Source organism: Ictalurus furcatus, chromosome 19 (assembly GCF_023375685.1).
Source record: "Ictalurus furcatus strain D&B chromosome 19, Billie_1.0, whole genome shotgun sequence".
NCBI classification, from domain to species: domain Eukaryota; kingdom Metazoa; phylum Chordata; class Actinopteri; order Siluriformes; family Ictaluridae; genus Ictalurus; species Ictalurus furcatus.
The window spans coordinates 2,092,164-2,107,917 of NC_071273.1; the positions used below are offsets into that span (position 1 = coordinate 2,092,164).

Here is a 15,754-nt window from a genome sequence, read left to right on the forward strand (position 1 = left end):
TAATACTTGTTTCCCCCACTGTATTACATCAGATCTGATCACCTGTATCTCTCTCTCACTAATAAAACACAATGCTTAGTTACCTCTATTAATGATTATCTAAGAAGAGGTCGAAGCTCTACTTATCCACTGATTGTGCATGAACACTCTAGACCTGTTGCTTGTATTGTTTCTTTGTGCTATAAAGTGAGATAGGCTTGGCCTGGGATCTTAAGACTTTGCAATGGCCAGATTCTTCTCATTACTATTGAAAAGGGTTATATGGTTCACACTCACTCGCTTGCCTGCAGTAATATCGATGTTATAAGTTTAATTAACGAACTGGCGTTTTCCTGTCATAACCTGTTGTTCTTATAATGGAAACGATCTGATTGTTTTCACCCAAATGTATGAGGAATGTGGCGGATGGGAAGCTATAAACATTACACCTGATGACGGGTAATAAAGAGGGCAGGAATGACAAAGTGAAATGTTTTCACAACAGTTATGTTTCTACACAAGCTTGGTAGTCAAAACGATGCATGGTGCATTTGGTACATGTTGCAAAGGGGCGTGATGCTCACAAGAATTGATCAAAAGAAAAAGAAATTGTGCAATGTTTCTTTCCTAGTTGAAAATACAATAGACACCATCACAGAAATACTAATGGTTTCCACTACAAATAGCATTAACACCATAACTTTATTGATCCGTAATGGTATTCACTAGACATAACATGCCACAAATAGAAGGCAAGAAATAAATTACCAGTAGAGACCCACATGGACCATTACAGTTTCCATTAAAACCAATACAATTCCCATTATAACCATTCCAAACATTACACATTCTATGAGAGTTGCTATTGTTTTGTTTGTTTGTTTGTTTGTTTGTTTTTCAGCAGCCTAGATAGAATGGGTTTCCAGAGACCCATTTAAGTGAAGTTCCTTTCAAATAATAGAGCTAATACTGTGAGAACGGTCCTTCGAAAGGTGATGCGGAAATGAAAGAGCGCGTGTTCGGAAACATTGGTGGAATGCAGGGCGCGTGCTGTTCCTGTAAGTCCATAAATGGAAGTGTGTATTTCTTCACACAGGCACGCGCACAGACCGAACATTCTTCAGCAATGCCTTCTGCCTATATTGTGCGCACAACTTAGGCGTTCAAGTTAAACTATAACTGTATACTGCAGCACAGCCGCGGTGCTTCACACTACAGTGACGGAAACACCGCCCCACACACGCACGCTCACAGGTGTACAGGCTGCACGCGCACACACGCAGGTTTTAATAACTAGCAGGTAGAGATCAAGTCAGCAGCGCGCGTGCTGCGGGCAAGACGAGACTTTACGGGTTTTGGCGTCTTTTCCTCACAGCGGAGAGATCATATCCAATGTACATATCCAATCCGCCACTCAGCTCTGTGGCATGTAGACCTGGAGAGAAGGAAAACAGTGGGTATGTGTCGCTACATTTGCTGTTCTGTAAACTAAATCCTGAACACAGTTTAGTGTTTTTTTTGTTTGTTTGTTTGTTTTTACCGTTGGACTGATCTGCTGTGTTCTCGGTTGGTGTCTCGTTCTCAGCTTCTTATTATAGAAGAATGATTGCTGATACAGTGTTGTGCATGCAGGGGGCACTCAACGGCATTCAACTGTCAGTAATTGCATTAGATATTTTCTGCGATTCTGAGATTCTCATTATCTCAAGAAAGTTGGCTGAATGTACAGTAGTATTTATACTTATATTTACATTGATTAGACTGTGGAATGGTCCAAACAGGGTCAAGGTCACAGCAAGGTCAGATGTCTGAGAGGACTAGACTTGGCAGTGAAGACATCCCTGTCAACTCCATTGGCATGAAGTTCTACTGGAATTCTGTCCTATTATATAGTATGTCAATATTCAGAGCACTGTTCAAGGTGTGTGAAATTCAAGGCCCTGATGCCTTGCTTCATTCACAAAAATTATATTGAAATTGCCCCTTGGACCTTACTCAACACTCACACTATCTAGATTTTACAGGAGACGTGTGAACCCTTTGAACAGTGCTCTGAACACTGACTAATATAGAGAATGTAGGCATTTTATGCAACATACTATGCTACGTTTAAACATGAAGAAGGCTTAGGGCTAGGCAAGATTCAAATGCTCTCATTTTAGGATGTATGTAGTGAGTGTTTGGTGTCCCAAGACGTCTTAAACCCTTCAACAGTGCACAGAACATTGGTTCCTATATGGAAAGTAGACAACATATGATAATTTTAAGCACAAAGAAGACTTTGGGCCAGGCTGGATCCATAATTTTAGGAAGTTCCTTTGAGTGTGGTGAGGTTTTGGTGTCTCTGAAAAAATGATATATAGGAAAAGTAGACATTTTATTTTAATTAATATATTATGACCCTTATGAATATATTAGGGAGGGGCAGAAACATTTGTCATGTGTACAGAGTTCTAGATTCAACTATTCCTGTAATTTTGCCCAGTATACTGGGTTATATTCTCCTTTGCTGCATTTTAAGTGAGGGTTGTGCTTTTAGAATAGCGCTCTTAGTGGCAAATCATGGAAATGTCTTTCCCACTATTTATAAGCTAGGCCCCGAAAGGAAAGGAAAGCGTGATAATACAGGATTCAGGAGCCTGGGACCTCTGCAAGGTGCAGACTGGCATCAGATCTGTATTTGATGACTTGGTGTTGATAATCTGATAATGGGTTGTGACATGTGAAATTCATGGCTTCCTTAACTTTCCACCAAGCTGTCAGAGTTGTACTGATAGATGTATTTTTGACACAATTATGTTGTTGTTTTTTTAATTGAGGGGCAGAAAAAGAGTCAATTTTAAAGAAAGATTTCCTGGCATTCTGTTTGTTCTAAGTCTATCCAAGGATTCTGTGTGGGAGCAGTATGAATCCATTTGCAGAGAAAAGATAGCTGATTTGCTAGGCAATATCTGTTAAAGTTTCATGCCTGTAGACCTATGGGTTTTCAGAACAATGTAAATATAATCCTAGGTTGTTTTTGTTTTTTTTTTATTTCCAGTTGAATTTGCTTATGATAGAGTCCAGTTGTGTAATGTGTACTTGAATAAGGAATATAGTGAACAGTTAGTTGATTTTAGGTAATACTGAGATTTTCCAATGAGAGATACAACCAATGAGAGATACTGAGAGATTCATCCATCTCATTAGGTCATCTTCTATTGATTTGAGAAGTGGTACGCAGTTCAGACGAAGTATTTCTAACAATCTGGATGGGAAATATTTGTTCCCAAGGAAGCTTACATCTCTAGTAGTAAAAGAAAGTTTGGTGTTTAGTTTGTGAAGCGCAGCATTCTATTTATTCCCCTATAATGGCAATGACATTCCCCTATAATGGTAGATTTTTTTCTACTGTTTATGGAGTAAACAGTTGATGTTGTTGTAAAAGAGTCTTTAAGATTAGTGACCTTTAGCAAGCTAGTTTTGCAAGGACAGTATTACATCATCTGCAAACAGATTCATTTTATGAGTGAGATTATTTGATTCACTATGTATGGCTGTATGTATAAAGCAAGACGGAGAGAGTGGACAACCTTGTTTGGTCCCTTGGTGTAGTGTGAAGTTTTGTGATGTTATTCCATTTGTAATTACCATGGCCCTAGGTAAGTGAGGAAGAAACGTTGAGAGGAACCAGATTGAAAAAAGAACCCATCCTCGTCTAGGTGAAAGTGGATAGTTCGATTATACATAATTCCCTTCTATAACTGTGTACTACATGGTCAAATAGTACAATTGTGTAACCAGGAACTTATGAGCTTATGAGCAACTTATGAATATGAACATCATTCATTCAAGCCAGAGTTATTTCTGAATTCATTATAATTTTAACTTGAAGTCTATAGTGTTTAAGTTATTAACTGTTCAATGATGGACGCTTGAGTGCAAAACTGTTCGTAGCAATTACAGTCCTAAAGCTATCCAAGGAAGACCATCCACAGCCGTCTTCATGGAGATTCTCACCTGCTTTGTGTTTAAACTAAACTTTCCCACATTATTCACTACCAAGAATTTCTTCACTATTCATGATCTGTATCTGTATTTTTTTCTTTCCTCTTTTTCTGCCACTACAGTTATTTTTAATTTTTACTGTTGTTTAAAGGCAGCAAACAGAGGCTATCTAGTTTGAATCTGCCTGAAATCTTCACCAGGAAGAACAACAAACATAAGTAACATATGCAATATTTGCAGCATGGCCAACCTTGAGTTTGTTCAGTGTGTAGAGTGCAATATGTTTAGTTATTCTTATTCTTTTTTTTATTATTATTTGACTGGTGAGAAGTGTAGACTAGTAGCACTCTGATGATGATTTTAACATTAATGGTGCGCATCCAGATGCTAGAGAGAGCAAATCTCAAAGACCTAGTCACAGAGCCAGCACCACTGCTCTCTCATTCCTGTTTCAGACAGGTTTGTTCTTTTCAATGAGACACGCACTGAGAAGACTGTTTAAAGAGCTCTGGTTATAGGTAACTCCATTCTTCAGCATGTGAAATTAGCTACAATCCCCTCCTAAGCTACTGGAATGACAAGGCCAATTAAATTGTTGTGCTATATCCCAAAGACATTTGTGTTTAAGATCAAAACATGAATATGAAATGAGAGTTTAGGATTTCAGCTTTTATTTCCTGATATTTACATCTACATGTGTTAAACAACATAAAGCATAGAACCTTTTGCATCAGAGCACCCTGTAAATTGTAAATTGTCACTCAGTAAATTGTCAGACAAAATGTTCCTGCAGACTTCTGAAATCATTGTGCTGCTACCATCATGAGTTCCATCATCAATAAAGATTAGTGAGCCCTTTCCAGAAGCAGCCATGCAAGCTCAAGCCATGACACTACCTCCACCATGTTTCACAGATGAGCTTGTATGTTCTGGATCCTTTCTTTCTCCACAATTCGGCCTTTCCATCACTTTGGTAGAGGTTCATCTTGGTTGCATAACCTTTGTGGCTCATCTCTGTATTTCTTTGTGAATTCCAATCTGACTTTCTCATTCTTACTGCTAATAAGTGGTTTGCACCTTGTGGTTTGGCCTCTATATTTTCTGCTCTCAGTCTTCTTCAAACGGTGGATTATGATACCTTCACCCCTGCCCTGTGGAGTATGTTGGTGATGTCACTGACTGTTGCTTTTGTTTTGATGTTCAGAGCTATTAATTGCTTAAACAATCAGTCTAACAGGGCACACCTGGGCAACAAGAACCACCTGTCAGTCACATGTTCCAATATTTTGATCACTTGAAAAATTGGTAGGTTCAACAAACGGTACCATGTTGTTTAACACGTCTAGATGTAAAAATGAGGAAATGAAAGCTGAAATTCTGATCTATCATCACATATTTTTCTTTTGATCTCAACCCCAAATATCTTCAGTATATAGCGAGGGGAAAAATTGGCCTTGCCATTCCAATAAAAGCCACTCGACTTGATTTTAGGGGGATATGGTGGCTTAGTGGTTAGCACATTTGCCTGGGTTTGATACCCGCCTGTGTGCGTGGAGCTTTCATGCTCTCCCCATGCTTTGGGGGTTTCCGCTGGGTATTCTGATTTCCTTCCCCAGTCCAAAGACTTGCGTTGTAGGCTGATTGACATCTCTAAATTGTCCGTAGTGTGTGAGTGTGTGTGTGATTGTGCTCTGCGGTGGGCTGGCACCCTGTCCAGGGAGTCCCCCACCCTGTTTCCCGATGTTTCCCGAGTCCACTCGGATAGGCTCCAGGCTTCCCGCGAATCTGTGTAGGATAAGCAGTACAGAAAATGGATGGATGGACTTGATTTTAATTGACTTGACCAACACATAGGGGACTGTTCCTCCAAGCTTGTGAAATCAGTGTTTCATCCATACATTTTTAAACAGGTATTGTTATCCCCTTTTATTACAACACTTGATTCCACTAATTGGTTTCCTTTTTTCTTGAAGAAAACACTTTACTTATCACCTTCACTGAACAACTGAAATGAATGCTTAGTTATTTCCTTAATAGTTTATATAGTCACAAGATGGCAACAAAAAAATGTATATTTCCAAATGTGGAATATGTTGTATATATTTTCAGGGATCTTTTAACCTTTGTACTAATAGTGGTTATAATAAAACATAAGATTATAAGATTACAAAACATAAGATTATAATAAGAGTGGAGGATCACCATCGGTGAAAAGGTCTCTTTGTGCCATTCAGGACATATTAAATGCCATTTAATGGAAGGATTCACGTCATACAAGTATGCTTTTGCAATCACTTCATCTATCTGACAAGGGAAGTTCTGGTCAGACTATGAAGGAGGGGTTTGTTATTTCCCATTTTTCCCCAGTTTTGACTTGCCAATTGCTAATAATAAAGGCTATAGGACTGTCAGGACTTCAGAAAGCATCATTGGCACAAACCAGTTCTCCCTCCGGGACCTGTACTGTTCCTGAGACAGGAAATTGGCAATGAAAATCAACCTCTGGTGCATCTTCTTTTCCTACCTCTACTGTACAATAAATTCCATATATATATATATATATATATATATATATATATATATATATATATATATATATATATATATATATATACACATACATACATATAAAATATAGGATATGAAAAAATCTACACACCCCTGTTAAAATTGTAGGTTTATGTAATGTAAAAGAAAAAGAAAAGAAAAAAGACCAAGATATATCATTTTGAGGAGATATTAAGGTCAATTGAACTTGTCATGAAATGTCAGCATACTATTTCCAAAAAAAGTTTGTGGGGATATAACTACCATGGCAATGGGCAGGGATAAAAAATAAAAATTAAAATAAAATAAATAAATAAATAAAAATCACACTGCAGCCGGCCACTAGAGGGCCTCAGAGACAATTCGGCTTCACTTTTGGATGTCCACTCATACAGTCATTGGTTTATAATAGAGAGAAATTGACGGCATACACATGTCTTGATTCTTACAGCTTGTTGTTGTTCTTGGGCACACTTAAGATGTAAATCAAGGATGCCATGGCACTGAAGGACAGGTTGCTGCCCAGCCAGAAAATCGTGTTAGCTGAGCGTAGTTGGCTAGCTAAAAGTGCCCATTATAGGCAACTCCTCAGTAAGATCATGACCTAGCTATCTAGTGTTAGCTAACTATGTTAGTTGATGTAGTTTTGTTAAATAAATTATACATGTTAGTTAGCATGCCAGCTTCACTGATATGATAGTTAGCTGCTTAGCTGAGATGAAATGGACGCTGCGAAGACGGGGTTCCTCGGAACAATTATCCCTCCTTTAAGCACAACCATCTTCTGTTGACTTGGAAAGGTGTCCGATTCGATAGTATGCAGTAAAAATGAATGTGTTTATGAACAGTATTCCAACTCTGACATCCAACAGTACAGTGTTCGGTCTGATTGACCTGGATGATGATGATACATTACACTTCACTATTATTGTACAATTCTGTGTCTCAGAGTGGTTCATTGCAAAGCTTGGGAGTACATTTCTATAGAGGATAAGTTTGTTAATGCATCTAGAGCACAGTTAGAGAGAGAAGCAGGCACTGACCTATGGCCACTGTCACCTCTCTCTCTCTCACACACACACACCGAAAACACACACATAGGTGTGTTTCCTGAACAAAAGTCTCAGTGGTTGTGGTCTCAGATTCTTATATATAAGCCTCAATATATATATGTGTATATATGTGATGTGAGGGAACTTCCTGTCTTAGCAGCAGAAAGATGGAAGAGACACAAAACGAGAGAGGAAGTGAGAGAACAAAGCAAATGAAAATTAATTTGGCTTATTTGAAGCATTTATTTCTAGAAAGAATCACTTTTACCTGCTAATGGAAGGAGACATTGTCAGGCTTTTTTTGTGTTTGTTTTATAATCATCTCATAATCCAGATCATAATCAGAAAACATTTATTCAAGCTATTTTCACTTGCTGAGATTTTTGCCACATTTGCGTAGCTATATTACTTTCTCAGTACAAGTCTTAGCTGATACAGTACACCATGCAGCATCGTAAACATCATTTTGTTTTGGGAAATCTGGGAAACCTGTTTGATAGATGTATAGGTATAGTTTTGCTATAGAATGATAGTGATCGGTGTTTATCTGTGTCTGATTTCTCTAAATTAATTTGGTTAAGAAATGGTGGGTTTTAAAAACACCCTGAACCCTTACTGAACTCAAATCTGCATTCAGAAGGTCCGTCTTTCAGCAGAGCCGTCCTCGTGCTTACTCAGAGACACAAGCTTCTATGAACACACACACACACTCCCTCTCTCCCCCTTACTTTGTATTCAACACAGTGTTCGCCTCAAAAAGCACTTCCTGTGTTAAGCAATGCAAAGCCGAGCTTCTCTTTTGATTGGAGATTTTTAAATTGGCTTTACGAGACAGAATTGTCACACATGCCGGGAATGGATCTGTAGCTCTTCCTCCTCGAACTATTTCACTTCTCTGTCCTTATAAATCATGGCACTGTTTGCTGAAGTGAGTATACACTGGTCTGCTAGAGGAAGTTTGCAGTCTGGCTCACAAGAAGTCGACACTCACTAATTTAAAGGGTTTTCTTTTCTCCACTGGTTTAAAGTTGGCTTGTCTTTAAAGGTCATCCATGGAGTGGAGTTATATTCTTCCCATCCATTTTATGGAGTAAGTAGGAACGTTTGAACATAATTTTTTAAAAAATATTTTTTTTTAATCTATGAAAAGGTTTACTGGTTTGATGCAGGCAAATTGTATTCTGAGTGTACCATACTCGAATGCTGAACGGTGTGGAAAGTCAAACAGACTGCAGCCATTGTTTGAAACTGGTATGTTGTGTATTAGCGCGTTGGTTGAATGGCTTCTGTGTATTTGTCTGTGGGTTATATTGGTCATCTCCGCTTTTTTGTTTGATTACTAGAGTGTGAACGCACTGGGTGTCTTTTCCCTGCTCTCTCTCTGTGTGTGTGTGTGTGTGTGTGTGTGTATGTGTATGTTGTGGGATCACACTGACACTTGGATAGGAAAAAGATTATGGGAGAAAGGGAGCAGAGAAATGTGGTGAGATTTCGTAAAAGAGAGAGAGAAAGAGAGAAAACCTTACAGATGGAGAGAGGAGAGAGTGAACGAAGTGAACGTAAAAGAAAAAGGCAGAGAGAGAGACTGTCAAAAAAAGAAGGAAACCAGAAAACCAGAGGAAGGAAAGAAGAGTGGGTGGAGACAACCCATACCTTGCAACAGTACTGCCTTTCTCTCTCTCTCTCTCTCTCTCTCTCTGTTGTATTGTATCCACTTGTTTGTGTCTACACCTCTCTGTTGTATCGCTCCATCACGTCTCACCATGCGGACTCTCCACAGGTTGAAGTTGATGAGTTCACCAAGCCTCAGCGAACTGGGCAAGAGTGACAAGGCAGGCTTGGAGGAGAGAGGAGCTCAGCAATGCAGGGCAGGGGCCAATGCCATCTGGAATAGGTACTAAACACACACACACACACACACATACACACAGCTTTAATGAAAGGGATATTCTTTAGACTGGGATTGCCTAAGTAATGCAGATCTCTTTAGAGCTTTATGATCTGTTTGCACCAGTTTACAGTTGGTTAAAGTCCCTACCTGTTCCCTAAAAGTCGTCTGTGGAGGGGAGCTAACATGCACATCACCATTTACTGGAGTAAGGAAGAACTGTATCCTGGTTATATCACGTTGGACTGGTTCTCCACACTTCCAGTTGTTTGTTTCACGCTGTTAATTTGTTCGACCTTCTTCTCCTAGCACAGAGATCCTATAAGCATAGACACACCTGCGCATGACATGTTGGCATTTAGCATTTAAAGGAAAATCCTATCGAAGGTTTCCTCCAGCATGGATGCACTAGCATGCCTGTTTGAGCATTGTCCACAGAGTGTGACAGGATTTTCCATAATATCCGACTGTTGAAACTGTATGTAAGTGATATGGCTCTGTGGTTAATATGGGGTTAGGGTTCGGTGCCGCTCCGTTACAGGCTCTGTTCTTCATTAGCTGGTTGAGATGCAGAGGTGAACACGCACACACACAAAGAATGCACTCAGAGAATATATTCCATTGTTTTCTTTGGATCACACACACACACACACACACACACACACACACACACACACACACACACACACACACACACACTTTGTGAACCGTTGGGAATGCTTGCATGGTACACTATCTGTGGTACTAGCACAATAGGTTGATTAATTCTGTGTGGGTGTGTGTGTGTGTGTTTATGATGTGTTTTTGTGTGTTATGTTGTAGTATCCATAATGCAGTAATCGCCACGTTCCAAAAGAAAGATCTGGGAGACAATGAGCTGTACTCTTTAAATGAAGGAGTCAGGTATGTGTTGTGAACTTTGAACTCCAGCACTTCAGCATGTTTCACACACACACACACACACACACGTATCACGTGTCCACTTGCTGTCCAGCTCCACCGGACGCTCTCTTGCTTGTGCAAATGAACATGGAACGTTTAGCTGAAAGTATGATGAAAAAGCGTGTGTTGGCTCAATGCCTGAGGAATGGATTATTTGAACTGATCTATATCACCTGCTTAGTCACAATCTACTTAGAGATGGTAGATGGTAGTGTAGAAACACTGATAGATTTCTATATAATCACATATTGAAACTGTAAATTCAGGCCAACAAAGTACACACCACATAGTTGCATGTTTCATTTGAACAACAAAGTGGTGGAAGTTTCTTTGCTGTTTAAAGTTCAATTGGTCCCATTTCATATTCTGACCTTGGACCATAATGTCTAATAAGCACTGAGATAAAAATATGGTCAGGGTGTATAAAAGTGCAAGCATTAATAGTGATAGAAACAATGAAACTTGAAACTAGTTGGAACTCAAACAAGAACCTGCTGCTAGAAGTGTGACATGACATAGTCTCTGTTTGTTACAGTGTGTAATATAACTTACAGTGACGTAATCCTCTGCTATCCTAACAGTAATGATGGAAAGCCCAAAACATGCAAAGATTTAACATGTATTCATTTTATGATGTAAATGTCTGTAAACACCAATGTATAATATTAGATAACTGAATGATCTGAATTTTTTTTTTTTTTTAAGTAAAAACATATAATTTGCTAATTATTCTCACCAATGGTCACAGCATGCATTATCCTTCTTGGTTGTGTGAAAATGTACACACCTAATATGATATGCTGTCAGATCCTCTCCCAGATCCTCCCTCTCATTCAGTCAATCAGCTGCTCTCACCAAATTCACTCTCTGCTGCTTTTCATTTTCACACATCGCTTCCTCTCTAATAGTTTCACACATTCTCCCGTTCTCTCGTTCTCACTAACCCTCTTATTAGTGTACTCAGTTCTAGTATTCTCCTTTACTCAGTCCTTTACTCACACTGGTGTTTTGTGCTGCAGGCAGCTGCTGAAGACAGAGCTGGGCTCCTTCTTCACAGAGTACCTGCAGGTAAGCGACTGATGTGCCGTAGAAACCGGCTCTACTCTCAGCACAGCAGTAACACTCACAGAGTAGTGCAAAGAGACTATAAAAAAATAAGCCAGTAGTCATTTTTCATTTTATTTTCCAAGAAATATGCTTGTTTGTGTGCAACCCCCCCCACCCCCCCAATATGGCAACATGGCCGCCACGTGCCAATCAGTCAGCAGATTGAAGTGCTGTAATGATGCTAGTTTAATTAAATTTGCTAATAAAATTCGAGCAATTGTCTTTTGTATAATAATGTATGCGAATAAACAATACAAACAAATTCTAATCCGTGAATTGATCAGTGAAGCTTTTCCGGGCTGAACGGTTTTAAAAAAGAAAACCAATATGAAATGTCAAGTTGAAAAATCAATGTCGCAAAAACACACACAAGTTGTTGAGAACATCCTTGTGATATATTTTTTATTTTTTTATTTTTACAGAACCAGCTTCTAACCAAAGGAATGGTCATACTTCGAGACAAAATACACTTCTATGAAGGTGAATGGCTTTAATCACAAATCTGGGACATGTGTTTAAAGTTTAATGTCGTTCCAGAATTGCTTAGTGACACATCAAACACGCTTCCCTCAAATAGTGACACCACTGTGTATGAGAGTGTGTGTGTGTGTGTGTGTGTGTACTTCTGCTTGTGGTTTCTGACAGTTTCCTTTAACCTTTAAACGGTTTAAAACAGACACAATTAGGCTGTGTGTCCTCTGTTATTGTGTACAGAGTATTATATTATACAGAGCTACCACTTTCACTTTCAACCTTCATTACATTGTGCAGATTTTATTTTTTGCATAAATGACAACACTTACTGAATCCTCCTTCTTCAGTGTTTTTGATTTTGTTTCTTGTGCAGGTCAAAAGTTACTAGACGCTCTGGCTGAAACTTGGGACTTTTTCTTTTGTAACGTGCTCTCCATGCTGCAGGCCATTTTCTACCCAGTCCAGGTACTTCAGTGTCTGATCAAATATTGTCTGCTGAAAGCATAGCCAGATAAATATGTATGTCAAGTAAGTGTGTGTGTGTGTGTGTGTGTGTGTGTGTGTAGGGGAAGGAGCCCTCTGTGAGGCAGCTGGCTCTCCTGCACTTTCGGAACATTATAACTCTGAGCATAAAGCTAGAGGACGCTTTGTCTCGTCCCAGTGCTTGTGTGCCCCCTTCCATCATACAAATGTTGCTCATACTGCAGGTATGCAGGTTTTTCTACATAAAGCAAACACTATTGTGGAAAGTCCTAATCAAATACAACTCTTGTAATCATTTGTTTAATGTGCTCTGTGTTCCAGGGGGTGCATGAATCTAGAGGAGTGAGTGACGACTACTTAAAGTTAGAATCTCTGATCCAGAAAGTGGTGTCTCCATACCTGGGCACTCACGGCCTCTACACCGACGACGGCTGTGTGGCGCAGTGTTCCTGTGTGCTGGGTGAGCAGCAATAAGTCCATACATAAACAACATACATGTTTACCTCACGATAGTGAGATCACTCATTCTAGGAGTTTAGCCAGTGGATGGTGAGGAGTAGTGTATGTAAAATAGATAAGACACTCACTGTTTCCAAGTTCCCAGTAATTCCCAGGAATGCATTATCCTCATTGACCAGCTGCACCACGGGTATCTTTCCTCTTCCTCTGTCTCAGAGAAGCGATGGCTGCAGCACTGGCCCAAACTGAGTGACACCTCTGCCAGGAACCCTGTCATGCGCTCCAAGAGCTACAACGTGCCCATGCTGACACCTGTGGCAGAGTACGAAACGGAGGCCACGTCGGTGGGTAGCGCAGGAATCCGACGACATTCCGTCTGCCAGATGACCTTGTGCCAAGAAGAGCCGGCTTTCTCCAGCATTAAGTCCAGCCCAGACGAGACAAACGTTGCACCCCAGCTTTCAGCCTCTCATCCCTCCACAGAACAGGACTCAGCTCGGTCAGTATGCAGAGGGCAGTTGAAGGGCACATCTCCACTCCCATCCCCTTCCACGTACCCCTTGCTTTTCACTCAATGTTCTTCGGAAATCTTTCAGAAAATGTCCCAGGAATCAGGTTCTGATCTTACCCAGGAAGTGGCCTCACTACCCAGAGGCTCGTCAAGCCCTGAAACTATCACAGACCAGCTACTGGAGTCTTTGGACTCAGAATCAGAGGGAATCTTCATAGACTTCAGCCTCCACTGTTCGGACTCCTCCACCTTCAGCCACGAGAGTGAGAGTGAGAGTGTGGTGTAGGAGCACAGCAGAGTAATAGCAGGGCCACAGCGACCAACTCTTCCCTTTTTAACTCAAGCTCAAGGCTCATTTAATGTGTGTTTGGGAGATTTCTATATTTCCTTGTAATTTCATACTAAAGATTTGCTAAGTAAAACTTTAACACGGGTTTTTTTTTTCCACAGGCATTTCACTTCATAGTGGTATTTCCTCAAATCATTATAAACTTATTTAAAATTTTTATGATGTTGTCTAGATCATCAACATTTTTTTTGTTTTTGTACAAATGTTTAGAATAACAAATTAATATATTTTAATGACTATTTAATTGTATTTCTTTATTTAATTGGTAGTGGGCAGTGATTAACACTCTGAGGGTTCAAGTCTCATTGTTGGGTCTCTGATAAAAGCGCCTAACAAGTGAAGGGAATTCTGCTGTAATGAACACGTGACCAAGAAAGCCGTTCTTCTTTCTTCTTCTTCTTTTTTTGAAGAACGGCTGGGTAACGATTTGAGGCATTAAATATCAATATTATTTGTGTATATGTGACTGATTGATTGGTAGGTACTTTAGAGCACAGAGAATTAAATGCAATCAAAATTATTCAACCCTCATTGCAAATCAGGTTTATCATCAAAGTTTACAGACCTTCAGCTGTTTGCAATGAACAAATCAAACAAAAACAATTGAAATAGTTCAACACAACGAATGCTTCAAGTGTTTTCCCCAAAATTCAACTGAAAATGTGACTTATAATGATTTCTCCAGTTTCAAAATTATTCATCCATCTTTAGCATCTTTAGTACTTAGTAGAGCACCTTTTGCTGTTATGACCTGCTGCAAACGAGATGCAGAGCTTCTGGCAGCGTTCCTGAGGAATCTTAACCCATTCCTCATGAGCAATGGCCTCCAGTTCAGTAACATTCTTGGGTTTGCGTGCTGCAACCGTCCTCTTCAAATCCCACCAGAGATTTTCTATGGGGTCTAAGTCAGGTTTTGTGATGGTCCTGTTCAATCTTCCAGGACTTCTGTAACCAAGCCTTGGTGGAATTTGAGGTATGCTTGGGATCGTTGTCCTGTTGGAAGGTCCAATGACACCCAAGCTTCAGCTTCCTCACAGACGGCGTGATGTTTTCTCCTAGGATTTCCTGATACTTCACTGAATCCATCTCGCCTTATACACGCTGTAGGTTTCCAGTGTCAGAGGATCACCAGAGCATCACCGAGCCACCACCATGCTCGACTGTGGACAGAGTGTTCGTTCTTCATTCTTCTTCCTCCAGACATACCGCTGATCCATCGTGCTGAAAAGTTCCAGTTTGTTTCATCGCTCCACAGAACAGAATCCCAAAACTTCTGTGGCTTATTTATATGATTTTGAGCGACTTTTCTTGTGCTTTTGGGTCAGTAGCGGTGTACGTCTTGGAGTTCTGGCATGGAAACCTTCTGCGTTTAGTACGCTCCTTACTGTGCTCACTGAAACCTCAGCGCCTGTTACACCAAGTCTCGCTGCAGGTCCTTTGCAGTCACTCGAGGGTTTTTCACAATCTGCCTTCTCAGAAATCTGCTTGCAGCCGTTGATGGCTTCCTTTTTCTGCCCGGCCCAGGCATTTCATAAATTTTCTGCTCCTAGCCAATTCAGATATTTCATGTGTTCCAGCTCAAGCACACCTGGTGCAACTAATGAAGCCCTTAAACACCTGTTTTGCATATTTGTTCTGTTGTGAGGGATTCTATTCAGGGGTGAATAATTTTGAAACTGGATAAATCATTATAAGTTGCATTTTCAGTTGAATTTGTGGAAACCACTTGAAGCATTCGTTGTGTTGAACTATTTCAGTTGGTTTTTTATTATTTGTTCATTGCAAACAGCTGAAAGTCTGTACATTTTGACAATAAACCTGATTTGCAATGGGGGTTGAATAATTTTGATTGCAACTGTACATGTTTACTCTTACACACACACACACACACACACAGAGTAAGGCAGGCAGTGTATAATCAAGACAAAGTAAACTTCACAATATTAATAATAATTGTATAATAATAACTAGTACAT

The 15,754-nt window shown here is 39.9% G+C and overlaps 1 protein-coding gene across 3 annotated transcripts; it reads left to right on the forward strand.

Annotated features, from left to right (window-relative positions):
- The first annotated feature begins 889 nt into the window (after positions 1–889).
- LOC128623230 (proline-rich protein 5) lies at positions 890–14,237 on the forward strand. Of its 3 annotated transcripts, XM_053650196.1 has the most exons (10): positions 8,282–8,493; positions 8,611–8,655; positions 9,346–9,459; positions 10,276–10,356; positions 11,415–11,463; positions 11,925–11,982; positions 12,350–12,441; positions 12,543–12,683; positions 12,781–12,919; positions 13,135–14,237. In XM_053650196.1, the coding sequence occupies exons 2-10, from the start codon at positions 8,618–8,620 to the stop codon at positions 13,713–13,715; spliced, it is 1,293 nt and encodes a 430-aa protein (XP_053506171.1). In that variant the 5' UTR covers positions 8,282–8,493; positions 8,611–8,617; the 3' UTR covers positions 13,716–14,237. The 3 variants fall into 3 exon arrangements, with proteins under 3 accessions (XP_053506170.1, XP_053506171.1, XP_053506172.1); XM_053650195.1 differs by lacking the exons at positions 8,282–8,493; positions 8,611–8,655 and adding an exon at positions 890–1,436; XM_053650197.1 differs by lacking the exons at positions 8,282–8,493; positions 8,611–8,655 and adding an exon at positions 8,691–8,816.
- Positions 14,238–15,754: the final 1,517 nt, after the last annotated feature.

Excerpts from the sequence above, each read along its gene's own strand:
- LOC128623230 (XM_053650195.1), top strand. The coding sequence starts at position 1,372 with ATGTACATATCCAATCCGCCACTCAGCTCTGTGGCATGTAGACCTGGA. Across the intron at positions 11,464-11,924 it reads TCTTCACAGAGTACCTGCAG|AACCAGCTTCTAACCAAAGG; the intron begins GTAAGCGACTGA and ends TTATTTTTACAG. Across the intron at positions 12,684-12,780 it reads AAATGTTGCTCATACTGCAG|GGGGTGCATGAATCTAGAGG; the intron begins GTATGCAGGTTT and ends TCTGTGTTCCAG.